This window comes from Bactrocera oleae, chromosome 2, assembly GCF_042242935.1.
Source record: "Bactrocera oleae isolate idBacOlea1 chromosome 2, idBacOlea1, whole genome shotgun sequence".
NCBI lineage: Eukaryota > Metazoa > Arthropoda > Insecta > Diptera > Tephritidae > Bactrocera > Bactrocera oleae.
In genome coordinates, this window is record NC_091536.1 from 81,777,420 (window position 1) to 81,804,275 (window position 26,856).

Here is a 26,856-nt window from a genome sequence, read left to right on the forward strand (position 1 = left end):
CACCACGAAGACACAACGCAACAACACCAAAAGTTTTTAATTTATAAGAGACAGTTTCAATGAGAATTTTCACATTTTCACTTTATAACATTATTGTTTTTTGGTTCCATGGATTTCCTCTAATTGCAGACTCTGCTACCTGCTTAGTAAGTTTTATATATGATATCTCAATATTCCGACGAAAAAAAAGAAAAAATGTTGATTAAAGTAAATATATAATATATATAAAAGTTTTATTCGAACTAAACTCATAACAGAAAATACAATAACAAAGAGCAAGATAGTAACCTAAACACGATGTGTGCGCAAGATTGCAGCAGGCAAATATGTTACGCTTGGTGCACCTCTTCCAGGGGCGCCCGAAATGCCACCAATTTGACCATTTCCACCGGATACACCACTTGCAGGGCCAGATATGCCGCCATCTACACCAGATGGACCACTATGCGTAGCAGGCGATGCAAAGTAATGCACTGGAACCACACCACCGTCATGCGCTTGCGATGGCCCATCCAATTGATCGTATTGAGCTTGAATAGCCTTTTGTGCATTGGCCGCATCTTCTGGTGTACGGTACTTGACAAAGTGCACCTCGGGCTGATGACTCTGGACGTCATGTGAAGCCTGCAGCTTATTGGCTAAATCACCGAGAGAAGCTTGTTTCTGCAGCACATAAATAGCGGTTCTCTGTTCCAACGCTTGTCTGGCCAAATTGATGGCAGCTTTCTCTAAAGCATTGTTTTCGGGTCCCTTAATGAAAATAACGCGAAGGTTCTTCTTTGCTCCGTGGCTTACTTGATTATTGGCTTCTGGTTCATCAAAATCATTGTCATCAGCAGAATATGTGAAGAACTCCTTTTCGTATTCTACTGCACTTGGAGCACCAGCTGAGCTGCTACTAGGCCCACTGCTGCCACTATAATCATTGTTACCGCCTGGGGTACCAAGATTGTCAAGACTACCAGAAGAGCTACCACCCAGACCACCGATATTGCCAGATGAATCACCACTCAAGCCACCAAAACCACCAACTAGACCACCCAGGCCTCTTAAGGTGCCACCAAGACTGCCTAAACCGCCAGAAGAACCACCGCTCAAACCGCCGTATCCATCCTAACCACTTGATGCAGCATCGTTCAGACCACCAGATAATCCACTGCCTAGACCACCTAAAGAGCCTCCTAAGCTTCCTCTGAGACCCCCTAATTCAGCAGAAGAGCCGCCGCTAAGAACACCAAGACCGCCAGATGAGCCACCGCCCAATCCGCTGCTGCCAGGACTAAAGGATAACCCACTATCCGAGTGTCCTACAGGCTGATAGCTGTAGCCAAGTTTGTCGGCTGTAGCTAAAGCCACAAGGCATATGACCTTCAAAAGAATTAATACTTTGTAGCTCACAAAACATTTTCTATTGCCTTTATAAATATGAATGTGTAGAGCTCACCACAAATGCACGCATTTTTTGGAAGTTTTTATAGGTTTACTTCCGTTTATAATTGAGATCGATGTTCGTTATTTGAAAACTCTTGATTGAGTACAACAATTCATAGCAGGCAGCTCTAATTTATAGTTAAATCGATACCAATCAGTTAAATAAGCAAACTGTGCGGTTTTAGTTGCAAATCAACGATAATATGTTAATAATTAGTGTCGAAAAGTCATCCGTTTCCTATTTGTTTGGAACTCTGTGGTCATGTGAATATGATAATCTCCTACTAAAATACGATTTGACTTTGAACATCTGTGTGTGTATGTATGTAGATATATGGATGCCGGCTACTTCCATAACTCGTGCAGAATTTAATTCAACTCATTAAACATTAATTACCATTAGAAAATATGGTTCATGTATTACCGTTGTTCGGCGACCAGGCTCACATATATTTTATGAGCGTTTAGCATTAATTTTGAATTGTGAGAATTACACTAACTTTGAAGAAGTTGTGCTAATTTCAAGCTGACCGCTTTTGCATAATTGCTAATAATAAACCAGAAAAAACGTTGACTTCGGTTGCACCGAAACTATAATACCCTTCACAAATACAAATATTCCTTACAAGAACTTGATTCCGATCTGATTTCGTGATGAGATATCTTTAAATAAAAAAGTTTTCCATGCAAGCACTTGATTCCGATCGTTTAGCTAATATTACAGCTATATGCTATAGTCATCGGATCCATACAATTCCTTCGGAGATTGCATTATTTCCTTAAATAATAATCCATGCAAAATTTCGTGAAGACAGCTCGTCAAATGACCGAGTTTTCCATGCAAGCATTTTACTCCGATCGTTCAGTTTGTATGCCAGCTATATGCTATAGTCACCCGATCTATACAATTTCTTCGGAGATTACATTGTTGCTATAGGTCATAACCCATGCCTAGTTTCTGGTACAATTTGTATGGCAGCTATATGCTTTAGTGGTTATTATATTATATGCTCCTTCTGAAGCGATACAGTTGAGTTTTGGAAACAAAAAAAGTCGTATGGGGCCAAAATCGGTGAATACGGTGGTTGATCAATTATATTGAACGAGTTTTTGGTCTTAAAATCTTAAAATCGTTTTTTTTTTAGATATTCGCGGTTTGGTTCATCATGAATCAATAAAGAGTATTATTTGAGCGTTTTGAGGCGTTTGCGCGAAAACATCCGTCGTAAACGGCCGAAATTGTAGGCCAACAATTTTCGGAAACTTTCTGGGCTTAATGTACGTATATGATTATGCAAAAAAGGCATAAGCAGTAATATTTTTCATAGAATTTTCACAGACTTGAAGCGAATAATTGCTCAATATAAGTATACCATAGCTCAACATTAAACAAAATTTTTTTTCTAATTATAAACTAAGATGGGGTTCTTTTAGTTAAACACCGTTTTATGGATAATAGCTATACAGACTTTAGTGTTGTTCTACGTCTTTCAATAATAAATTTTATGCCATCGCTTATAATATTATATTAAGCTGCATTAAGTCAGTTTGATGACCAAATATTAATATTTTTGAACATTTAAAATTTTTGCCATTTTTTTCTTTTCCTCGCATTTATTTATTCAAACAACCCACCTCCTTGCTTTTTAGCAGCATTTGTTATTCTAGCATCGCCTGTTTGTGTTACAACACAAAATCACAACACTTTAACATATTTTGATCATGATATTGTGCAATGGAATATTTCACGAAAATGTCGCATGATAGTTTTTTCACGAATTGTCGCAGTGTGGAGCAGTGCAACAAATACATCCGAATCGGCGAATGTTAATGCATTTACATTTATGTGCGTTAGCCTTCTCTGCTTCAGTGCTGCTTCGGTTCGTGGTCGTGATCAAATTTTTTAGTTTATAAAATATAATATTAATATTGCTGAAGCTAATTGTTATAATAATAAAAATATAAACCGTGGTCGCCATAAAGTGCCGTTCCAAATTTATAATAAGTTATGCTACAATTAATCAAAGCAAAAGTGTATAAATGCAATTTAAGTGATGTGGGAAAAAAGTGCCGGTTTACCAAACATGTTTTAACATGTTGATGTGAAAATGTGCTGATGCATGTTAGTTATCAATGCGATGTGAGTTTAGAAAAAATGTATAATTAATGATTTGCTTTAATTTTAGTTATGTAAAACTTTTCCGTTTCGTCGTTGCATTCAATAGTATACAACGCACGTCTCATATTTATTTATTACTAACCAAAAAAACACATACTGGTAAGTGTATAATTTTCCTTAAGATATTAATATGCAATAAGATTTATTATACATACATACATATATATATATGTTGTATATGTATGTCTGTAGTTAACATTTTAAACATACACTACAAACATTAAAACAAATTAAACATTAAAAATTTAAACAAAAATTTTATTTAATATCAAATTACTTCCATTTTTGTAATTAATGACAAAAACTTTTGAGGTGGAACCAAGTGTTTTCCAATTCATTCTTGTTCTTTCTCTACTATTTTTTATTTCAAACAAACGTCTTACAACTCGATAATTTACTATAATATTTATATGCATGATCGCAAAAGTTTACCAAAGTATTCATCACTAGAGTTATATCGATTTTAATCGCCTCTACTTTATATATACCTATACAAAATTATATTGACATTTTATTCAAATGCAGCTATGTTAAACGACGTAATTAAAGCTTTATAGCTTATAAAACTGGTATGTCTCTTCGAACGGAAATATATGAGTATCAAGCTTGAGAAGTGATTTAAATAAATACCTGTTTGCAGCTAATACAGAATGTGACGTCGAAAAGAAAGTACTTTCGGAAAGTAATTTTGAAAAATTTATGAAGGCAAAATTACTATGCTTGCATATGTGTATGTAGGTTAAATAAGTAAGACTACGTTCACACACGAACTAGTAGTTTATAGGAAAGGGAGTGAGGAGGAAAGACCAAGGAACAGATGCGCTTGTAATTCGGCACGCCTTGTGTTTTGGTCGTAACAGCTCGCGGCTACACAGTTCGACATATCTTTTAATTTTTAAATTAATGTTGCAATTTTAATTAAATGTTGCAATCACGCTTGCTTCCTCATTAATATTTACAATATGTTTGAAACTGTCAACTGTTTTTAAAATATTTAGATGAATTAAAGGAAATGTCGTGTTGATCGTGGGAATGCAATGGGCAACAGCAAAAGGGAGTTTCTCGATATTGAGCAACAAAAGTGTTAGTATGTAAACGCGGTATAAATATTCATAGTTTTCTTAACTGAAGGAAATATACAAAGTTTCCATGCGACTTTTTTTGATACGACTAGTAACCAATGGTGGAGAAACGCGGCGGAATATCTAGCGAAAAAGCAAATACTACAAGTATAATTTGAATTCCATAGTTTTCGTTATTCTTCGCAATATATACAATATATAGACTAAAAGAGATTACATGGGATGGTAAATGAATAAGAAAAACTCATATTGTTATTCCAAAGCGGTATCTGCTTTAGAGTGATAAGTGTCCTATTGGGAAGCGTTAGATATTTTTTCTCTTTTTTCTTTACAAAAAATGGATCCTTACCGAGCATACAGTCGCCTTATAATATTTTGCTAATGAATTGCGAATAAATTTTTAGTGGAGTACTTCGAATGTTATTAAATAAAATTCAGTAAATTTTTTTTGTTTTTTAAAATTTATTTGTATCGTTTTCGAAGTAATTTTTTTAGTAAATATTTAGGTACAAGTTAGCATTTAGAAACGAAGACGTCTCAATAGCGAGGGGGGCAAGTAGTTTGTGTTCGTGTTGGACGCAGCTGGGTTGTAGTATCGTTGCTGTTGGCCGTACGACTGAATTGGGCTGGATGGTGAAGCAAAGTTGATCACTGGAGCAACAGCGTGATTGTAGTTTTGCGATGCACCGGGCTCTTGGTCGTATTGCGATTGGATGGTGCGCTTGGCGTTGATAATATCGTCTTGGTTGCGGTATTTGACAAAGTGCACCTCTGGATGATGGTTGCGGTGATCATTGACAGACTGCAACTTGTTAGCCAAATCGGCGATATCATGTTGTTTCTGCAGCACATAGATGGCTGTCTTCTGTTCGGCAGCGTTTCTAGCCAAAGCCAGGGCAGCCTTCTCCAAGCCATTGTTTTCGGGTCCCTTAATGAAGATGACACGAACATTCTTTTTCAGAGAATTAGCCAATTGTTGAGCCCCTTCGGCATCTTCGAATTCCTCCTCAGGAGCAGAGAAGGAGTAGAATTCTTTGTTGGCCTCCTGTCTGACTGGTGACACAATACTCTGAGCGCCAGAATCGAAGCCACTGCCGACGCCAGTCAGTCCACCAAGACTTCCAGAGCTGCCGTAGCTACCATCATCGCCACCAGAGACTAGTCCGCTGACGCCACCAGAGCCGAAACCATCACTACCTCCGCCAACACCACCACTGCCGGGTGTGAAGGAGAGTCCGGATGAAGAGTGAGGCACAGGTCTGTAATTGTAGCCCAATTTGTCTGCGGATATAGCCGCCACCAAGCACAAAATAATAAAGCCACGCATGATATCCGTTAAATTTGGTAATTTACTCTGAAGTTGCGAACTGAGAATAATTCTTGTTGGAACAGCAGCCTCTTTATATACAATGTCTGTATAGTGATGTTTTACCCAATTCAGCAGAAAGATAGCAACAACGCTTCTTGCTGATGTCCAATGGGTTTCAACATGCTTTCGACGTTCAAGTGATCCATCGACTTTCCACAAATACGCAGCATCCGGGCCCAGTTTGCAAAAATCACATATATGTACCTATAACCACTAACCACAAGTTCTGGCATCTCTCTACAAGAACACATATACATGCATATTTGACAAATATTAGTGGTCATAAAACCTTTTTTGATGCAAATGATCTAACCCGTACTCGTATAACGCACACTCACTCACACATCCACAAAAGTGTGAAGAAAATTGCCTTTGTCCAGACCACAGTTCGGTAGCGGCGCATAGTTGTAGTTATTAATAAATTTATGAACGTCGGCTTTGTTTTTGCGGAGACAAAGTCTTTAATTAGCGACCACAATAGCAGTAAAACTCCTGAAATGAGCGTTGCACTGTGGCGCTTTTAGTAGTTTATTTTTTTTTAAGCTCTAACAAAAACAAAAGTACAAATGAATTGAGTGAGAAAATTAAAATTAATATTCATAGCGATGCGGAATTAGTTCCACTCAAAGGTGATTCTCAAGCGATATTGTACAGGTGAGCGCCGTGCTAATACGAATACGATTAGGCAAGACGTCACAAAGCCGCATCGGCAAAGCGGTCTGTTTGTGGTTTAATGAAGCCGATAAATATGCAAAAGACCGTAAATATGGAGGCGCATACCAGAAACTAGCGAAATTAGTCCATTAAAATGCAGAATACCACATCCCAAAATAGTTTCAATATAATGTTGTGGGTAAATTCATATAAGTATGTGTTAGTAAACGAATATCAACGATATTTAATTTGGCATTCTTAAAAACTACTTATTTTATGTGAATTTATAATGAAACTGTTTACACTACTTGAAAAGCGAAAATTACTAAATAATCGAGCATTCCATAAGAGTCGGAGACAACAGTTTGATATGTGTATGTTATTTCCTAAACAAAAAAAAAAAAACCGATCCAGTAAATTATTTTGATAGACTATATGAATTTAATGTCAAGTCGTTAAAAAATGGTTCATCACAAATTGAGTGGCGGGATCTAGTTTCATCTATCCCTGGTTGTAAAAATTTCAATCACATCATCTGGCTACAACACTTAGAGTCATTCATATTACATATATATAACTCACTCTAATTTTCTTGAAAATACTGTGCCTATCCCAGTCATTGTGAATCTGCCCTTACTGCTGGATCTAAATATTGGCTTGTAGAATTCCGTTAGCTGTGCCACTTATAGCTTTTTTGTATTATATTCAATATGCCTATAATTTCATCACCTCAATTTGGCTGTTCATATTCCTGACTTCTCCGAGCATCGGACCTATTCAAAATATAGAAGCAATAGCCATGTACCCGGAATCTCTTTTACACAAGAAAAAAAAGCAATATAAACTTATTCTTCCAAATTTATTTTTAAGAAACTAATTTAGAATAGCATACTTTGTCTCTTGGCGCACAATCGGTTAACACAAAATTTCAGAACAACATGCCTACATTTCATAATTAATGTAGCATAAAACAACAGGTTTGTTATGGTTATGAAACCCATATAATCAATAAATTTTAGAATTATTATTCCGGTATTTCTTTGCTTCTAATACATACATACAAACGTGCATTGCGAACATACTCGTACATATCTTCAGAAAAAGTTATGTTAATGAAATCAACTAGTTTTTCACCACCAACTTTAGCGCCGTAACTTCCTAAGGAATTTTTGACAGCGACCAAAGTCGTTCTAACTAAATTAAAAACACCAGGTGGACCGACGACTAGTCTACTTCCGAGGCATAGTCTGTGTCCCTTGTATTTACAGCTGGTACCACATTAAAAGCTCTGTGCCCATTCGAACGATTTGTGATAGACTCAAAGCGCTTAACTTATGAATGAGGGTGTTGTAATTCACACCTAGCAGTTTTTGGAATCTCCAATGACCGGTATTTCAACTGTGTGAGTAGCACCTCTCAAAAGATCAGTAATTATTATGTATGCAATACTAAGCAAAAAGTTTATTAACAGTAGATAACAACAATTAACAAGGATCATCAGTCTATGTATAACAATATTTCAGAGTCGATCTCAGTTTCCCTATCGGGCTTGCCTATAACCTTTAGACGCGAAAAATCGATGAAGGCAGATAAGCAGCACCGGGTGTGCTAACTGGACGTGGAGCTGGTCGAGCAGCTGGAGAAGCAAAGTTGTGTACTGGAGCATCACCGCCATTATAGCTTTGAGAATTGCCGCCCAATTGATCGTATTGCGATTGAATGGCACGTTGAGCGTTAGCCGCATCCTCGGGTGTGCGGTATTTGACGAAGTGTACTTCGGGTTTACTGCGTTGCACATCGTTTTGAGCCTGCAATTGGTTAGCCAAATCGCCCAAATCAGCTTGTTTCTGCAGCACATAAATAGCGGTCTTCTCTTCTCCAGCGTGTCTTGCGAGATTGGTGGCAGCTCTTTCCAAGCCACTGCCTTCAGGTCCCTTGATGAAGATGACACGCAAATTTTTCTTCAATGATTCAACTACTCGACCATTGTCAGCTGGTTCGCTGAACTCGTTCTCATCGGCAGTATATGTGTAAAATTCCTTTTCGTATTCAGCAACTGGTTTCTGATATACAGGTGCAGATACAGTAGGACCAACACCACCGCTGCCGCCGAGTTCACCAATACCGCCTAGGCCACCAGCGCCACCACCGGGCGCAAATGAGAGTCCGCTATCGGAATGACCAACAGGACGATAGTTGTAGCCTAATTTATCGGCGTAGGCAGAGGCTAATATACACAGAACTATAAAAGCACGCATTTTTTTAATTTATGTTTTTGGCACTTGTATAATTCTTTCACTATTTCGCTTCTTTCACGATTAAGACTCTGAAATGGTCGCGTTCGGAATGATTTGCTATCATCGATGCAGCCTCTTTTATATAAATCTGATTCCAAGTCTTCATAAAAAACCCAAAATGCATAGGTTTCTGTTATTTATGGATAAAATATTTGTATCTGTATCGAATAAAATTTTATTTAGTTTCTTCTACTTTGGTTGACCAAAAATCTTTGGAACTGACTTCAATACGAATATCGATTTTAAATTTTATTTGATGTTCCGCAAGCTAAAGCTTCACGCTCTTCTTTGCTCCACTTGTCAAAGCGCAGGTCATAAATTTGGCTTTGACTATAAATGAGCAGAAACTTCACTTCTACTTTAATCTACGTTGGTCGCTTTGGCCAAGCCTCTGCATATTTTTCGTCTTCAAATGTCATTACCATTAAAAGTGTGCATGTCATCAGCAGCATCCATGAAAGGAATTAATTAATAAAATTTGACGTGGGACGTCACATCGACTTTTTAACTTCGACAGTCCGATTTTCATCAAAATAAACACTAAATGAACAATAAAGATTTATAGTACTTTTATTGCACGCGTCTGCCTTAAACTTGCTTAATATTGCTGCGAAATCAACAAATCAAACTCGGACTTATTGCAACAGGCCTCTGTTCCGAAATATGATTCGGTAGCACCAATGTTCATTTACTCTCATACAACAATCCTGTTATATAAACTCAACCGAAGAGGCTAAATTTAATATATTGAGTTGATGTGAAAAATGTCAACTAAAAGATTGGAATTCATTATATTAGGCATACTTCTATGAGGTTTAGACCAAGACCAATTTCATTTATATTAGATGTCAAGCAATTGGTGGGAAGTCCGAAATCATTGTATAGGTTATATTGCAGGCAGAGAAATGGAAGAACAAATCTCATGTCCCTAATATAATATAATGAATTCCCAACTTCTGATGGACGTTTTCCACATCATCTCAATATATTATATAATATTTAATTTAGCCTTTTAGGTCGAGTAAGTTTCATATACCTATACTATCTCATTTGAAGGTGTTTTAAAAAAGATTGGCCAGCACCTGAAGGAATTTCCCGGGCTTTGATTCTTGCAAGTTGCTAGAGTATAAAATGTTCGGTTACACCCGAACTTAGCCCGTCCTTACTGGATTTTTCTGATCTAGTTAAAAAGAAGAAAACGGCCTATTTTTTCACTTGGATAAAAAATATTGACGGGCATGTAGAGATTACGATGAATGTGTAACTTGATGCTAATTTTATTTTGATTTTACACCCAACCCTTCACTTGTAATTGGGCATATTGAGCAAAGTCGGAAATTTTCTTATTGCTCAAAAAAAGTTGAAGGCAGCCAAACAAACTCATTGTTTGCGTTTTTGTCAATCTCTGTCATAATGTCCATTAATGTTGACTCTCTTATTAATGAGCTTATCCGTAACCTGTTAAAAATTATTCCTTTCAGCTCCACTCCACTTAGTTCATTAAGTTCTGTTATCCTAGATATAGGGCTTACCAAGGAAGCTACAATTTTGCATGTATTACCTTGAACTTAGAGAAAGAAAATTCCGAACACGAGAACGCGGAGAATTTTTCTCACGTAAAGGAAGAAGATTGCACATTTTTTAGCGAATTTAACATTTGTAAAAGCTTTTGGACTGACTAGGAGGATCTTTATTGAGGTTCACCTGTAGGAAAGAGAAAGCCTAACCAAAAGGATTTTAATGCTTTTTTTTCGCTTTCTCAATAAAATTATTCGGCAAATATATTGATTAAGATGTCGGAACTGCTTTAACAACACATTCAAAAATACATCGATTTTATTACTATTTTGTTCTTTCTTTCTACTCATTCTTTCGAAAAGGCCTGATGGAAGTATTAACTTATTGCTTGGTTGGGCATAGGAACAAAGCAATAAGTTAATACTAAGTTTCTTAAATATTTGTGTGTTAAACACATTTCAAAACAAAGTTCACTTTAAAGTAAACCTTTAAAATTTGGGTCAATCAATTTAGAACCTTAAACGATTTATTAAAACCATATCAAATTGAATTAAAAATCGCATTGTTTTATATATAATATTTATATTTAGCAACAATAACAATAATAAGCGTCGTCCATATTCGTAACTTAGTTCAAACCTTCCGTATAACAAACTTAACAAATCAGTTCCTTTAATTAGACAAAATAGATAACAACAAGTGTGATTTGGTTTTATACCGTTTCTACTTAAACACGGATGATGGAAGAGGGCAAGTAGGCGTTACGGGGAGCATGCACTTCGCGTGCTTGAACTGGAGCTTGAGATGCGAAGTTGTGCACTGGGGCAACACCACCATCATGAGCTTGGGAGTTACCGCCCAATTGGTCGTATTGTGATTGGATAGCACGTTGAGCGTTGGCAGCATCCTCTGGAGTACGGTATTTGACGAAGTGTACTTCGGGCTTGTGGGCGCTCTGGCTGTTGATAGAGTTGAGTTTATTAGCCAAGTCTCCTATATCGCTTTGTTTCTGCAAAACATAGATGGCGGTTTGGTCTTCAGCAGCATGTTTAGCCAATTGGAGGGCAGCGTTTTCGAGTCCACGGTTTTCAGGTCCCTTGATGAAGATAACACGGAGATTCTTCTTCAGTGAGTTGGCAATATCCTGACTGGCATCAGCATCATTGAACTCTTCTTCGGGAGCGGTGTAGGAGAAGAATTCCTTATTGAATTCAGCGGGAGCTGAGTATGATGGTCCTACGCTGCCGGAGTTACCGATATCACCTGAACCGCCAAGACCTCCCAAACCGCTACCACTTCCTCCTAGTCCACCAAGGTTGCCACCGCCACCTAATCCACTCAATCCACCCAGACCTCCACTACCTCCTAGTCCACCACTGCCGCCGAGACCACCGAGTCCTGATGAACCACCTGGTGCAAAGGAGAGTCCAGAGTCGGAGTGACCCACTGGTCGATAGTTGTATCCCAATTTATCAGCAGAGGCTGCAGCCACTAAACACAGGACCTGAGGAAAATTAAAAAAAGCTTTATTTTTGACCACTGCGTATCCACAGTACTACCACTTACGATGAAGGCGCGCATTTTTATATTTTCGTTGTTACTACTTGTTGGAAATATTATTTCTTTATGATGATTTCTTGTCTGCAACTTTTCATATTTATACGAGCACACATCAAATAATAATCTAATCATTTTGCTATCACAGCTTCGTATCTGCCTGCTGCTACATCGGTTAAACATTCGGATTAAATTTCATTACGAATAATTTGTTTTTGCAAGTCTCAAATATTGCCGAATCAAATATCTCTTTGCCACTGTCATAATTAGGCATTTATTTTATGACAATAATGTGCACATATATTTATAGTTATATATATGCTAATTCTTCCGAGCATCTGCATTTAAGCTGAGCGTAAAATTTATTCATATCTTCGCAGTTGGCAACACAGTTTTTGATGTTGTTGTGAAATTATGACATAAAGCTCTGTGTGTATGTATTTTGGTATATTTCTGATTAAATGCGTTCATACCTCTTGTAATTGAGGGAAATCAGTCAAAGTATTATGTAGTAGAAAATTTTGATTTTTCTACCGAGTTTTCTTCGTATTATGTATCCCCGGACCACACATTAAATATATTGTGTATCTAGCTATATATTATTGTAATAATTATAAGTTATTATATATTCATTTCACTTTTAGTTCGATTCGATTAAAAAATTTATTTTTCGATTAGTGTTTCTTTTTGTTGTAACAGAGAACTTCACAACAAAAATTATACTTGTAGTATTGTGGCATGATTCTTTTGTAAAATTAAATGAATTTTGTTGTCATATACAAGTATTCCATATATTTCAGATAGCTATTCTGGAATGTACTTATAAAAATTGAACTTCAAATTTATTGATCCAAATCAATTCTGCTACCTTCCAAGTACGCCACGCCGACAGGAAAGTGTTTATTGAATTTCGAAACATAGGTATTTTAGACTAAGGGTTCAGTATGGCCACTTTGCTTTATTCCCTCTCAGCTACTAAAAGTGGGTTTTTTTCCACATTAAACATATCTTTAAATTTATTTAATTCATACATTCACAGGCTAATATTAAGTTCATTTATATTAGTACAACTAAGGGTTAAGTTATCCTACATTCTATTTTACATTGTTATCCTAAGAGTTACACTACTGCTATCTCTCTTACATACAATAATTAAGCTATCATAATAATGTATTACATATTGAGAGCATCATCACCTGATGCTGATCACCGTTACCTATACCTCTATATCAATTATTTTGGTAAGTTTTGCATGAAGTTTATGTTCTCTATATTGGTTTTATTATTGTGTAGTTAGTGTATGTTGCATAAGCAGAGTAAATAAATATAAAATAATCCTTTGAAAATTGTTTTAAAATAAATTTTATGTAATTTTAGGTTATAAAATGCCACGAAGTTGTAAGAATTCAACAGACTGTTTTTGCTACGTTTGTGGGGAATTTGTATTAAAAACACATCGAAATATCATGACAGATCTTGTTAAAACAGCATATAACCTATATTTTGGATTTTCTATCGATGAGCGAGATAAAAGTTGGCTACCAAAAGTATGCTGCAATAGCTGCTCAAGAACGTTGAGAGGTTGGCTTGAAGGAAGTCACAAATCCATGCCGTTTACAATGCCAATGATTTGGAGTGAACCTCAGAATCATGAAAATGATTGTTATTTCTGCATGACATCAACACGAGGGTTCTCGAAAAAAAATAAAAATAAGATTGTATACCCAAACATCCCATCTGCAAAGAGACCAATTCCTCGCGACCAATTCCTCGCGAGACTTTTTATTGATGCTTCGAAAATAAGCTTAAAAGCCGTTCTACACCATAATGGTAACAAATACCCATCTGTACCCGTTGCACATGCTACAAACATGAAGGAAAATTATGCAAACCTAGAGGTATTACTTGAAAAAATTCAATATTCTCAATACCTATGGAATATTTGTGCTGATTTAAAAGTCGTCGCCATACTTACTGGATTACAAGGAGGATACACAAAGTTTTGCTGTTTTCTTTGTGAATGGGACAGTCGCGCAAGAGAAAAACATTACAAACAAAAATCTTGGCCTCTGAGAAAAAGTTTAACTCCTGGGCTTAAAAATGTATCTCAGAAACCTTTAGTCCCAAGTGAGAAAATTTTTCTGCCACCACTTCACATAAAGTTGGGACTTATGAAAAACTTTGTGAAAGCGATCAATAAAGATGGTGCAGGTTTTCAATATTTAAAAACCAAATTTCCTCGAATCAGTGACGCAAAATTGAAGGAAGGGATTTTTGTAGGTCCGCAGATACGTGAGCTAATGAAAGATGAAGCTTTTGAATCGAAGTTGAGCAAAACAGAAAAAAGAGCTTGGGTGGCGTTTGTGAAAGTGTGTCATAATTTTCTTGGGAATACCAAAGTTGACAACTACCGACAAATCATTCGGGAGCTTCTTTCTGCTTATAAATCTTTAGGATGCAATATGTCACTCAAGATTCATTTTTTGGACTCACATTTGGATTTCTTTCCTGAAAATCTTGGAGCCGTATCAGATGAGCATGGTGAAAGGTTTCATCAAGATATAATGCAGATTGAAAAACGCTACAATGGGAAATGGTCAGCAGCAATGCTTGCTGATTTCTGTTGGTCACTTCGCCGAGAAACTCCAATGGAAACAATGAAAAGGAAAAAAACTACAAAATAACATCATCTTATCATCATAAAATCATACTTTAAGATTTTTCACTGTAAAACTTGGACCGTAATATTTTTTCATTTTCTTATAATAATAATTGATACCTTAATAATTCTGTTTTTTAATTAAATAAATAATTTATGGAAAATCTACGTGTGGTACTTATTTGTATGTCAAATTCCGTGTCTAGAGCACAAAATATAAAGAATTCATGCATGAAAACCAGAAGGAGAAAAAAATTTTTTTTTTTTGCAGACCAGTGTAATCAGAACGAAACGTTGGAGACCCTTTAAAGTATAAATATAAATGACCATGCGTGACGAGCTGAGTTGGCTAAGCCATGTTTGTCTCTCCTCCTGTCCGTCGGTCTGTATTTACTCGAACTAGACCCTCAGTTTTGGAGATATTGATCAGAAAATTTGCATACATCCTTTTCTCTTCTGAAAGCTGCTCATCTGTTAGAATTGCCAACATCGGACCACTATAAATCATACAAACTAAACGATCGGAATCGAGTGATTTTATGGACATTTTTTTTTTGACAAATTTAATTTTAAGAAATTTTTTATAAATCATTTACCAAGACAGCGTCAAAATTGTTCCGATTGGAAACACTATAGCGTTTAGCTGCCAGCCAAACCGACCAATAAAAATAAAGATGCAGATCTTTTTAAACCCTTTTACGTCATAAAAAATGCAACTGTGAAGGTATTATAGCTTCCATAGGTATTATAGCGTATTTTAAACTTAACTATTAAATAGCATTTAAATACATTTTCGTTACTATTACACTTTTCGAGAGAAACTACGAATGATTAACTATAAATAATGTTTTAATCGGTATTTACAATTTTCTAATTTGTGAAAAAACCGCTAATGAATGGCGCCAAGCAATTAATCTAATGAGCTAAACAACCAATCATTCACGCTGCGTTAAAAGGCCAATTAGCGAATTATCTGTAGGAATGTGAGACATGAAAAAACGAGTTCATATATGTATATGTATATATTATATGTTGTATACTTATCATACATGTATGTGTCGAAGAGTATTGCATATGCAAAATTGTATATACTACAAATGTGAGCATGTCATTATTCACTCTTTATAAGTACAGATGTAACGATACCTCCCGCTATTTATAACTTAAAGCAAGTTTGTAATATTTTTTACGTTGAAATCGGATAAGACGCTACGTACTACCGCCTTTGAATTATTAACGGCCAACACGTTCACAGATCTCGCAGACATTATCAAAGCATCATAGAGATCTTCTACATCAGTTTATCTGTGTGTTTAGTTCTCGCAAATTTACGTTAAATGATGCATCACGACATCCGACACTCAATATTCGATAGCACAAACGATTACCAACGCGGCTGACTACTTCCGGTGCGACTTTTAGAGGTCATTCCACCCGCACAGTTTGTGTGAAAACACATGCATGCGCACAATCAACTAAGAGCGGCTATAAAAACTACATAATAAAATAAATTTTGACCGGCGGCGTCTAACAACAAAGCGTCAGAAGGAAGCGTTAAGCGTAGTGAATTTGGCGAAACCGGTTTATTTGCATACAAGTTTGTATCTATTTTATCGCGTGTATATCTATAGATGGGAACATTGAATGGTTGGATCAGTTGGCCGAGCAAACAATCAAGGCAATTAAAAGCGATAGAAAATTAATAAAATGCGTCAGTAAAGTAAAAAATAAAACAAATTTTGGAATTCGTTCAGAATTAGGTTTATAGGTTTGAGAATTTGTGCAAACAAATAAGCTCAAGGCCATTTATTTCACAGGCGGCTGACTACAAATTTTTGTGCGGCCGTGTAAGCAACGTCACGTGATCGAAAACCCCTTTTCTTGTTTGATTTTGAGATCAAATAAGATGCTAACAGGCAAATGTTGGGTTACAAATTTGCAATAAAAAGTACGTAACAATCCTTAATACACTTAATAGAATTTAAATGCGTAAAACGTAAAACATATAATTTACAACTAAATTAGATTTTGAATTGATTATGCAAAGCATTTATATTAAACATTATATTTGACATTTTGTTACCGATAAATTTACTGTGCTTTATAAATAGCAGCTAACAAGCCAATTAATGTGTGAGAAAAGAAAACTGATATCAGCTCAGTTCATTATTATTTATGCATATTTTGCATATTTCATTTCGCACACGCACGAAGATGCCAAATTATTGGCGCCAAGAAGTTTTGCCAAGTGCATTTTCACTTTAGTGCGAATGCAATTTATTATTGAACGTCCGAGAACTAAAACTCTGCAGAACAATTTTACGATCATATAAAAGTTCGACAACGCAAGTACGTTAATCATTCCAAACACAATCATTACAGAGTTATCATTCAACTAACTTCAATTTCAAACCACCACTTTTGACTGTTTTAAAATGCGTGCCTTCATCGTCCTCTGTCTGTTTACCGTTGCCTGTGCAGATAAGTTGGGCTACAACTATCGGCCTGTTGGCCACTCAGACGCTGGTCTCTCGTTTGCACCAGGTGGCAGTAGCGGTGAACTAGGTGGACTGGATGGTTTTGGTGGACCAGGAGGTGCAGCCACACAAGTATCACCTTCTTACTCGGCACCCGCCGCTGAATTCGATAAGGAGTTCTACACCTACAGCGCTGATGAGGATGATTTCAATGAACCCGCCGGCAGCGAACAACTGGATGCTTTATTGAAGAAAAATCTGCGTGTTGTTTTCGTTAAGGGACCCGAAGGTAATGGTTTGGAGAATGCCGCCCTCAATCTTGCCAGACTTGCTGCCGAACAAAAGACCGCCATCTATATTCTACAAAAACAAGCCGACTTGAGTGATTTGGCTAACAAATTGCAGTCTCAACATGACCTTACAGGTCATAAGCCAGAGGTGCACTTCGTCAAGTACCGTACTCCAGAGGATGCTGCTAATGCTCAGCGCGCTATTCAATCGCAATACGACCAATTGGGTGGGAACTCTCAATCGCACGATGGTGGCACCGCACCAGTTCATGATTTTTCAGCTCCTGCCGCGCGACCAGCTGCCCGTCCAATAAGCGCTCCAGGTGCTTCATACTTGCCCTCTTTGATTATCCGAAAATAATTCAAGTAGAGTTGTTGTTATTGTTTTTCTGAGATGTAATCCTAAGGTTATTTGTTATTGTTTTTATGCTATAAATTCATTTGTAATAAAATTTTGTATTTTTGTAAAAAACCAAACATTTTATGCACAAAATTTATTTGGAAAAATAATTTTGCTTATCTGCGTACTTTTTGGTTGTTATCCGTAAGAGATTTATATACATTTAGTTATATATATAAGTTGGGTAAATTAACTAAAAGCCTGAACTCAAAGGAGGACTAATTCGACGGCAACTAGTTACACACTCCACAGTTCTTACTCTGAAAAATGTCACAAATAAAATCAATGATTTGTATTATGTGAATCTATACATTCTTAAATTTATTGGGAAACTACAGACATCCTCCGACTGGTTTTAGTTCAGCCACAAGCAAGTAGCGCTATTTGTGTCAAGAGCAAGTTCCATATCTCTTTTGATAATTGAGCTTTATATTATGAAGAAAAATGTGACATCGGAAATGGGAAGAGTTGTTGTCTGAGCTGAGTCACTTAAATGTGTTAAGGGTCAAATGTATTGTCCCATTTTCCGACTGTTAAACTGAAAATGATAGTAAAAATTTCCTACCACGTAGGATTTTTTGCTTTGTAGTTAAGAGTTGTAGGGTTCAAACCACCACAATTTACTAAATTGACAAAATAGCTGTACGTGATGGAACAGTTTTGAAGTCAAATTCGTAATCAGGACACCTCAAATACCCAAACAGATCTTTTAGCGCAGCAGTCTCAAATTTTTCCTTCAGATTTGTTGAGTAGTGTAATTTACCAATGTCAATACGAAAGCAATCTGTATTACGGACTTTTTAAATACATTTTGTATTAATTTATAGTATATTAGATAACCACTTAGATTGGAAGTGACTTTTAGAAAGAAGTACAGTAAGAAAACATACATTTCTGCGTAAAATTTTAAAATATTCTTTATTAAAACTAATCAACAATCAGTAAAAACATCAGTCTGTAGCTTTTCGAAGTCATAGTAATTACCAGTTACTCCATAACATCTTAGAAGCGGAGAATTGAAGATGGCAGATAAGCAGCGCCGGGAGCGCTAACGGGACGTGGTGCTGGCCGAGCTGCGGGAGATGCAAAGTTGTGAACTGGAGCAGCGCCACCATCGTGCGATTGAGACTTTCCACCCAATTGATCATATTGCTGTTGGATGGCGCGCTGAGCGTTGGCCGCATCCTCGGGTGTGCGGTATTTGACGAAGTGTACTTCGGGTTTACTACGTTGTACATCGTTTTGAGCCTGCAGTTGGTTAGCCAAATCGCCCAAGTCAGCTTGTTTCTGCAGCACATAAATAGCGGTCTTCTCTTCTCCAGCGTGTCTTGCTAGATTAACGGCAGCTTTTTCCAAGCCATTGCCTTCAGGTCCCTTGATGAAGATAACACGCAAATTTTTCTTCAATGATTCGACTACTCGACCATTGTCAGCTGGTTCGCTGAACTCGTTCTCATCGGCAGTATATGTGTAAAATTCCTTTTCATATTCAACAGCTGGTGCATTGTACGAAGGACCAGACTCGGCTGGGCCAACACCACCCGATCCGCCACTGCTGCCGCCTGGTGAAAAGGAAAGTCCGCTGTCCGAGTGTTCCACAGGACGATAATTATAGCCCAGTTTGTCCGCATAGGCAACGGCGATCAGGCAAGCGACGATAAAAACACGCATTTTGTATTAGTTACTGTTTATTTAATTTTTAAAACAATTGAAGATGTATTTAGCTCTCAAAGGCTAACTTTGAACTGATTGACTCCTTCTGATTCGGCAACATTTATACGAATCCGAGTGGATTCCTATACTCTAAAGCTGTATTGAGGTTGCAAATGCATTTGATTGCTGCAATTTATTTCTAAATTATCTTTGAAAACAAAAGCAACACTAATTTGTCGCGTTCAATTATAATCTCAAGCACCGAAAACTGTGAAGAAACTAGCAACAATTTTTATTTGATATTAGCGCTCTACTTACCAATAACTGTCCAATAAATCAGGCTTTATACTTTGGAGACCATTCGCATTTTCATTAATTCCGAAAATTGTCTTTGATCTGCTTAATGTTGGTAGCGAATTTGATAATGCGTCCATATTAAATTAAACGTTCACATAGAGCAGAAGGAAACTCAGAAACAAAGCAAAAATTTACATAGATATGCATACAAATTCATAGGGTTATTGAACTTTCGTAGTAAGTGCGAAAAGGAAATCTAAATTGGACGTTTCTCATTACAAAAATGTTTGCTTAAAAAAATTTGTGTATATTTTATATATAGTATTTTGTTCGCGAAGATTTATTGACATTTTATATCGAGCGTACCGTTGCCACAGTGTTTTGCTGCTTAACTCTTAAGCTTTGGAAGATACTTCATTTTTGACTCAAGTGATAATAATTAATGATGCAAATGTTAGGCATTACTAAATACAATAGATATTATGTCTAATTTGTTGCTCATGGAAGTTTATTTCTCCAGTTCGCTGGAAACTATTGCTCACATATCTCGATTCAGTTTCGCAGCTATCGCTATTGATAGTGATTATTCTACCAATACCACACGAACTTAGATCGAAAAAATCAGTTGATATTCAGTTGATGTTCGTAAAAACAGAAATGCAAACACTGAAATTGAGTTAAGTCAAAGTCCACTTAGTCAGTATGGACGATAATGTTTAGTTCTTCAAAGTTTTTCGATCACTTTGTGTAAATTTCTTAGCCATTTTGCAGTTGTACCAAACAGATTTGTACCTTTTCCACTAATAATGTTGCTCTCTATTCACTTACCTAATGCGTCCAACATTTGTTCAAACCTTTAAAAAAAGAAGTTCTTAAATTATTCTTGGGGCTATTATTATTTTGATTCAGTCAACAATCTACTTTAAAAGCCCTTAATATGAAATATGAGACTTAACGCTACTCAAATGCTACAAGTGAAAATAAATTTTACTAGAAAGAAAAAAAAAGAGAATAAATTAAAAAATATAAATAATTTCTGAGCACATTTTAATATAACAAAAATATATAATAATCAATAACAATTAAAGCAATCAGTTCACATTCATATATTCCAATCTAAACAACAAACAATCTTTCTACAATTACACACGTAATAAGCGCAGAACCGATGAAGGCAGGTAGGCATTTGCTGGCGCTTTAGGTGCGGTACCTTGAGCAATTGAAGCACGAGAAGCGAAGTTCAATACTGGCGCCACACCACCGTTATGAGCCTGCGACTTGCCCGATAATTGGTCGTATTGCGATTGAATGGCCTTCTGGGCGTTAGCGGCATCTTCAGGTGTACGGTATTTGACAAAGTGTACTTCGGGCTTATTGCTCTGTTGCGATTTGATGTTTTGTAGTTGTTGAGCCAAACTACCGATGTCAGGCTGTTTGGTAAGCAAATAAATGGCAGTCTTATCCTCAGCTGCCTGTTTGGCTAACTGTACCGCGGCATTCTCAAGGCCCTTATTTTCAGGCGCTTTAATGAAAACTACGCGCAAATTTTTCTTAACACTGGCAATTTGTTGTTCAGCGTTATCATTATTGAATTCATTTTCGGGAGCGCTGAAGGTGTAAAATTCTTTTTCGTATGTGACTGGAGCAGTTGAACTGACCGAAACTGGAGCACTGGAACCACCACCGAGACCTGAATTGCTCACGCCAATACTGGCCAAACCGCTGGAGTCACCAAAACCGCCAAGTCCACTTAATCCGATCGAACTGCCGTGTCCACCCAAGCTGTAACCACCCTGTGTACCCAAACCCCTAGAACCGCCACCGATGTGTCCTCCTAAAGCAGGACTTCCACCACCGGTTTTATAATTGTAACCGAGATCGGCGCACACGACTGCAGTCAAAGATAAAATGATGTACGCACGCATTTTTTTTTTTTGAGTATTCTTCAGATTCCTCGACCTTTAATTCATACACGAGCTGTTCACTTAAAATGTCTACAAATTTAAATTGACGAGTCTTATATATTACTACACTGTGTTTTGAGTTCAAACGAGCAGGTGCAAGTCTAAAACCACCAAAGTGTCCCACGTGTACATACCTCAAACTGCCTAATTCGGCTACAAGTTCATATAGGCCATAATTCTAATTCGAAAACCTCGTTATTTTGTTTTTGTTTTATTATTATTGTTGCCCTTTTAGTTTGAGTGTGCATTATATTCTCTATTGCTGTCGCTTTACAACCTTCCGTGTCAAGTTGCACACAAAATTGCAAATTTATTTATTTAATATGAAAATGCGGCATCTTGATAGCCGTTAATGTCAAGTTACATTGCTGCCATAGCCTCCATTAGTATTATAATATTTAATAATAACAAAATAAAAATAAAAAAACAGACGATAAGCGTGTAACTGGCAAAGGAAGCAGCGGGAGATCAAAATACATTGAAACTAATATCAACAAGAAAAGAAATCAATATTGGCCTCACACTGCGCTCTCAAATTTTTATACCCAACGTACAAAATATAATTTGTAGTGAATACTACTATTCTCTTTTTCCATGGCATACTTCTTCATACCCTTCCATTTTGTGTTTGCTTTTGAGTACTACGATTGTGAGAGGGACTAAGTTAGAGCTAAAACAGCAGGCCTAAACCGGAGATAATGAGAGAGTTTGCCAGCACGCATGGTAGTTGGATGAGAAAACACAAAAAAAAATCGGTGTTCAGTGTCCGCTTAGGTATGTCGCTATTCGCCTTTATATTGATATTAATATAATTTAAATTAACTCTTTATCACTTAGGCCAGTATGTGAGATTCATATTTTAACAAATCATCTTTTGCATCTGACATAGTCAAAACTTTATTAATTTTATTTAGAGATTAATTTCGAAAAATTTCGTAAATTTTACATTTATACATTCGGAAATTGTAGCGTTGCTTTTTTCAATAAGCAGTGCCAAACTTCGACATCTAACTTATCAAACAAAAAGAATTTCCACACATTAAATAAATATTGATCGATCAGTTTGTATGGTAGCTTTATCTTATAGTGGTCCGATATCGGCAATTCCGACAAATTATAGCGAAGCAGCTACTCATATAACCTGTATAACTTTTCTCGGGTTGTTACAAACTTCGTGGCAAACTTAGTATACACTGTAGAATAACATGAACATATCAGAAGATCTTCACTAACCTAATAAACTGTCAAAGCAGTATTAATATATTTACAATAAACAAATCCCGAATAGTTCCTGGACTGGTCCATCTTGAATATCGTCTTCAATATTAAATCTGCAATATACACATTAACCACTCTAATACTTGTAAATACTCTACCACTTTGGCCTAAGCGTTGGGTATAAAATATTACGAAAGGCTCTCAAATGAATATGTACGGAAATTTCGTATACAAAAAAAAAACGATTGCTGCGCATTTGACATAATGACTTCTTCATTTAAATATCGCTGAATGTAAATGTGCACATTATGGAATTATGGCCTTTATATCACAGTTTTATTTAATATCTGCGAGCGATTATGAATTCATAATTATATTAAAGGTGTCTGCAACTTTACTAAAAACTGGCATACTTCGTTTACATACTCGTACGTGTTAACTTCTTCGTTTCTTCAGACTTAAAGGGACGCCGCTGACAATTTACACTTGACGCGCTGCCCGAACAGTGACTTTATATGCAACAAAAACAATTTGTTCAGGCTATAAATTTTCCAAAACAACTAAGTCCATAAAAATTATTTTTATAGTACTGAAATAGTGAAAATTAGGGCATGTTTTTGTTGCTGTTTTTGGCAGATCATGTTGATTGTGGTACCCAACACAATCTGGTATTTATTTGTACTTAACTATATCAAAAAAGGGCTTGACCTTTCTGTAAAAAACCTTTTATGATATAAGCTCCATTTCCTGAGGCACAAAAAAACTTAAAACTGGAAAAAACTATATTTTATAATGTTGCATTAAAAGCCTTAAAAACTTCGCTAAACTGAAGTGTAAAACAAGCACTCTGACAAAAGTATTCCTGATTTCTATCAACACCTTGGATAGATGAAAAAGTTAACCGTGCCAAAAATAACATTTTCCGTCTAGCACTGAGAGGAAGACAATAAATCACAAATCAAAATTCTTTTGTAAATATTTTAATATAATCGTCAACAATAACAATAACTAGCTTGGTTCAACAACAATTTCGAAACATTTTTACATATTTCTTGCAATAAATTTAACAAATCAGTTCTCCAGTAAGGCAACGGTTCAGTCCTCCGTTTTATAGCCCAACTTAAACACGGATGATGGAAGAGGGCAAGTAGGCGTTACGGGGAGCATGCACTTCGGGTGCTTGAACTGGAGCTTGAGATGCGAAGTTGTGCACTGGGGCAACACCACCATCATGAGCTTGGGAGTTACCGCCCAATTGGTCGTATTGTGATTGGATAGCACGTTGAGCGTTGGCAGCATCCTCAGGGGTGCGGTATTTGACAAAGTGTACTTCGGGCTTGTGGGCGCTCTGGCTGTTGATAGAGTTGAGTTTATTTGCCAAGTCTCCGATATCGCTTTGTTTCTGCAAAACGTAGATGGCGGTTTGGTCTTCAGCAGCATGTTTAGCCAATTGAAGGGCAGCGTTTTCGAGTCCACGGTTTTCCGGTCCCTTGATGAAGATAACACGGAGATTCTTCTTCAGTGAGTTGGCAATATCCTGACCGGCATCAGCATCATTGAACTCTTCTTCGGGAGCGGTGTAGGAGAAGAATTCCTTATTGAATTCAGCGGGAGCTGAGTATGAGGGTCCTACGCTGCCGGAGTTACCGATATCACCTGAACCGCCAAGACCTCCCAGACCGCTACCACTTCCTCCTAGTCCACCAAGGTTGCCACCGCTACCTAATCCACTCAATCCACCCAGACCTCCACTACCTCCTAATCCATCACTGCTGCCGAGACCACCGAGTCCTGAGGAACCACCTGGTGCAAAGGAGAGTCCGGTGTCAGAGTGTCCTACTGGACGGTAGTTGTAGCCCAATTTATCGGCATAAGCCACAGTAGCTAAGCACAACACCTGGAAAATTAAATAAAGTTTATTATTCATACTCCGAAAATGTAGACTGTGTCATATAAAATTTAATTGAAATTAGCACTTCGAAAACTTACAAAGAATGCACGCATCTTGAAGTTCTTTTGCTTTGAAGAATGTTTTGTTTCTGATTTGACCAATTTTGAAACGTGCTATATATACTACACCGTTGTGATCTGCCTCTAAATATAAAACCAATAATAAACAAAACAACTACAGTTAATGCGTATGTTTGCGTTAGCAGCTTCTACCTTAAGCACATTGAAATCTCTTACCAACATAATGAGCAAATGCAAGACCTTGTAAATAAGAGGAAGCGGCAAAAAGTTCATCAACATACAGAAAATCAATAGCTATTTTGCAAACCGTATCAATGCGTCTGCTGCGTCATCTTTGGTTGACCATCACAATATTCACACATAATATTACTGATGTAGTTCCTGTGTTTTAGCTGAATTATGAAATTATTTATGCAAATTTTGTTTTGAAACGGTGCTCATCGGACGAAGTACAATTAGTATACAACTACAACAAAGTCAATGGTTTTAGTATAAAGATTAAAGACTAAATTTCATTTGTGATGATCGCTTTACAGAATGCAAGAATACAAGCATTTAACACAGAATGTATGTACATATATGTATATCTACGTACATTTGAATACGAGAAATATGGTAGGATCTGCGCGAAAAGAGGAGACATAAACGGATAGAGATTGAAATAGAGTTAGACACATTTGGAACACAATATAACAGATTAGCCTTGGAGTTCCGAAACTTAAAAATGAGTCATTAAAATATTTATAATCGATGAGCACTCTTCTTCTCTTCTATATTTACCATACATTACCAGTTTGCTACTTACAACCTGACCGATAAAAGACAAATACTTAAAAATGTCTTCTAATAGAAATTTTTGTTTTAGATTTCATCCAAGCAGAAGGCCGGAATCATTACAGCAATAGCAGAGATTTTTTTAGCGACGTCTGAAGTTGCTCGTAACACGAAAACTATTTAATTATACCCTTAGCAGTGTATTTTAGGTTCGTAACACCACAAAGGAGACGTCGTAGACCCTATAAAGATCAGCACATTAATATACCCTGATAATTATAAAACATTTGATTTAGTAGTTAATTTTTATTTTCCAAAAACCGTATCTTTTCTATGCTGTCGCTTTAGGTGCGTCCCTTGAGAGTGCACATGGCAATAATTTCAAACTTGACAGATTGACTGAACATTGATCTGCTTAAGCTATTGTAACATAAACGTTTATTAGAAATTTTGTGTTTCTGAATAAAAGCTACACGAGTAAATTTTTACTTTATCAAAGATTTGTGCAAATCTTTCTTCAAACGAAAAAATTTTTTCTGCTCTTCGGAAATTAAGAATTTATTTGCGAATTAGCCGATTTGTGCGTCGTATTTTTATCGTGAAATAAAGGTTAATAAATACCATATCTTGTTTAGCATATTTGTATATTGTGATAGTACTTGTATAGACGTATAATTTATGCATTGGGCTCACACAAGCCACTTGTTTCCGATCGTTCAGTTTGTATGGTAGCTATATGCTATCGGCGGTTTCACCAAATGAACCGCTTCTTGGGGAGAAAGATTTCAGATCGGTATCTCAAAAACTGAAGGACTGTTTATCATTTATATATATAACTGAAGAACTGTTTATCATTTATATATATGATTTATGAAGTCTCCGACGTTTTTTTCTGAGTATAACAGACTTCGTGACAAACTTAATATACGCTGTTCAGGGTATAAATATGGTTACATGATAAAAGACTGAAAAAGCTATTATGACAAAAGTTGATAAGTTGGTATAGATTTAAAGGAAGGCACATTTTTTGAGAAAAATTCGATTTTATTAGTCAATATGGTTGCCA

General features: G+C 36.5%; 8 protein-coding genes across 8 annotated transcripts; 1 reads left to right on the forward strand and 7 right to left on the reverse strand.

Moving 5' to 3' along the window:
- Nucleotides 1-202: 202 nt before the first annotated feature.
- Nucleotides 203-1,459, reverse strand: LOC138855753 (probable serine/threonine-protein kinase vps15). Its single transcript, XM_070105620.1, has 3 exons — nt 1,445-1,459; nt 1,158-1,368; nt 203-1,046 (listed from the first exon to the last, which is right to left on the reverse strand). Exons 1-3 carry the CDS (start codon nt 1,457-1,459, stop codon nt 289-291), a joined length of 984 nt encoding a protein of 327 aa, XP_069961721.1. The 3' UTR covers nt 203-288.
- A 3,675-nt stretch (nt 1,460-5,134) lies between these two features.
- On the reverse strand, nt 5,135-6,061 carry LOC106624699 (uncharacterized). The gene has a single exon (XM_070105625.1). The coding sequence runs from the start codon at nt 6,017-6,019 to the stop codon at nt 5,213-5,215; it is 807 nt and encodes a 268-aa protein (XP_069961726.1). The 5' UTR covers nt 6,020-6,061; the 3' UTR covers nt 5,135-5,212.
- A 2,098-nt stretch (nt 6,062-8,159) lies between these two features.
- Nucleotides 8,160-9,047, reverse strand: LOC106624702 (uncharacterized). Its single transcript, XM_014244469.3, has one exon. The coding sequence runs from the start codon at nt 8,971-8,973 to the stop codon at nt 8,278-8,280; it is 696 nt and encodes a 231-aa protein (XP_014099944.3). The 5' UTR covers nt 8,974-9,047; the 3' UTR covers nt 8,160-8,277.
- A 2,069-nt stretch (nt 9,048-11,116) lies between these two features.
- Nucleotides 11,117-12,183, reverse strand: LOC118680667 (uncharacterized). Its single transcript, XM_070105627.1, has 2 exons — nt 12,097-12,183; nt 11,117-12,034 (listed from the first exon to the last, which is right to left on the reverse strand). Exons 1-2 carry the CDS (start codon nt 12,109-12,111, stop codon nt 11,258-11,260), a joined length of 792 nt encoding a protein of 263 aa, XP_069961728.1. The 5' UTR covers nt 12,112-12,183; the 3' UTR covers nt 11,117-11,257.
- A 4,998-nt stretch (nt 12,184-17,181) lies between these two features.
- LOC106625813 (uncharacterized) lies at nt 17,182-17,874 on the forward strand. Its single transcript, XM_070105634.1, has one exon. The coding sequence runs from the start codon at nt 17,182-17,184 to the stop codon at nt 17,872-17,874; it is 693 nt and encodes a 230-aa protein (XP_069961735.1).
- Nucleotides 17,875-18,812: 938 nt separating this feature from the next.
- Nucleotides 18,813-19,640, reverse strand: LOC118681667 (uncharacterized). The gene has a single exon (XM_036367045.2). It carries the CDS (start codon nt 19,582-19,584, stop codon nt 18,916-18,918), a length of 669 nt encoding a protein of 222 aa, XP_036222938.2. The 5' UTR covers nt 19,585-19,640; the 3' UTR covers nt 18,813-18,915.
- Nucleotides 19,641-21,005: 1,365 nt separating this feature from the next.
- LOC106623193 (uncharacterized) lies at nt 21,006-21,788 on the reverse strand. The gene has a single exon (XM_036367043.2). The coding sequence runs from the start codon at nt 21,786-21,788 to the stop codon at nt 21,006-21,008; it is 783 nt and encodes a 260-aa protein (XP_036222936.2).
- Nucleotides 21,789-24,009: 2,221 nt separating this feature from the next.
- On the reverse strand, nt 24,010-25,120 carry LOC106623198 (uncharacterized). The gene is made up of 2 exons (XM_070105644.1): nt 25,035-25,120; nt 24,010-24,942 (listed from the first exon to the last, which is right to left on the reverse strand). Exons 1-2 carry the CDS (start codon nt 25,047-25,049, stop codon nt 24,166-24,168), a joined length of 792 nt encoding a protein of 263 aa, XP_069961745.1. The 5' UTR covers nt 25,050-25,120; the 3' UTR covers nt 24,010-24,165.
- Nucleotides 25,121-26,856: the final 1,736 nt, after the last annotated feature.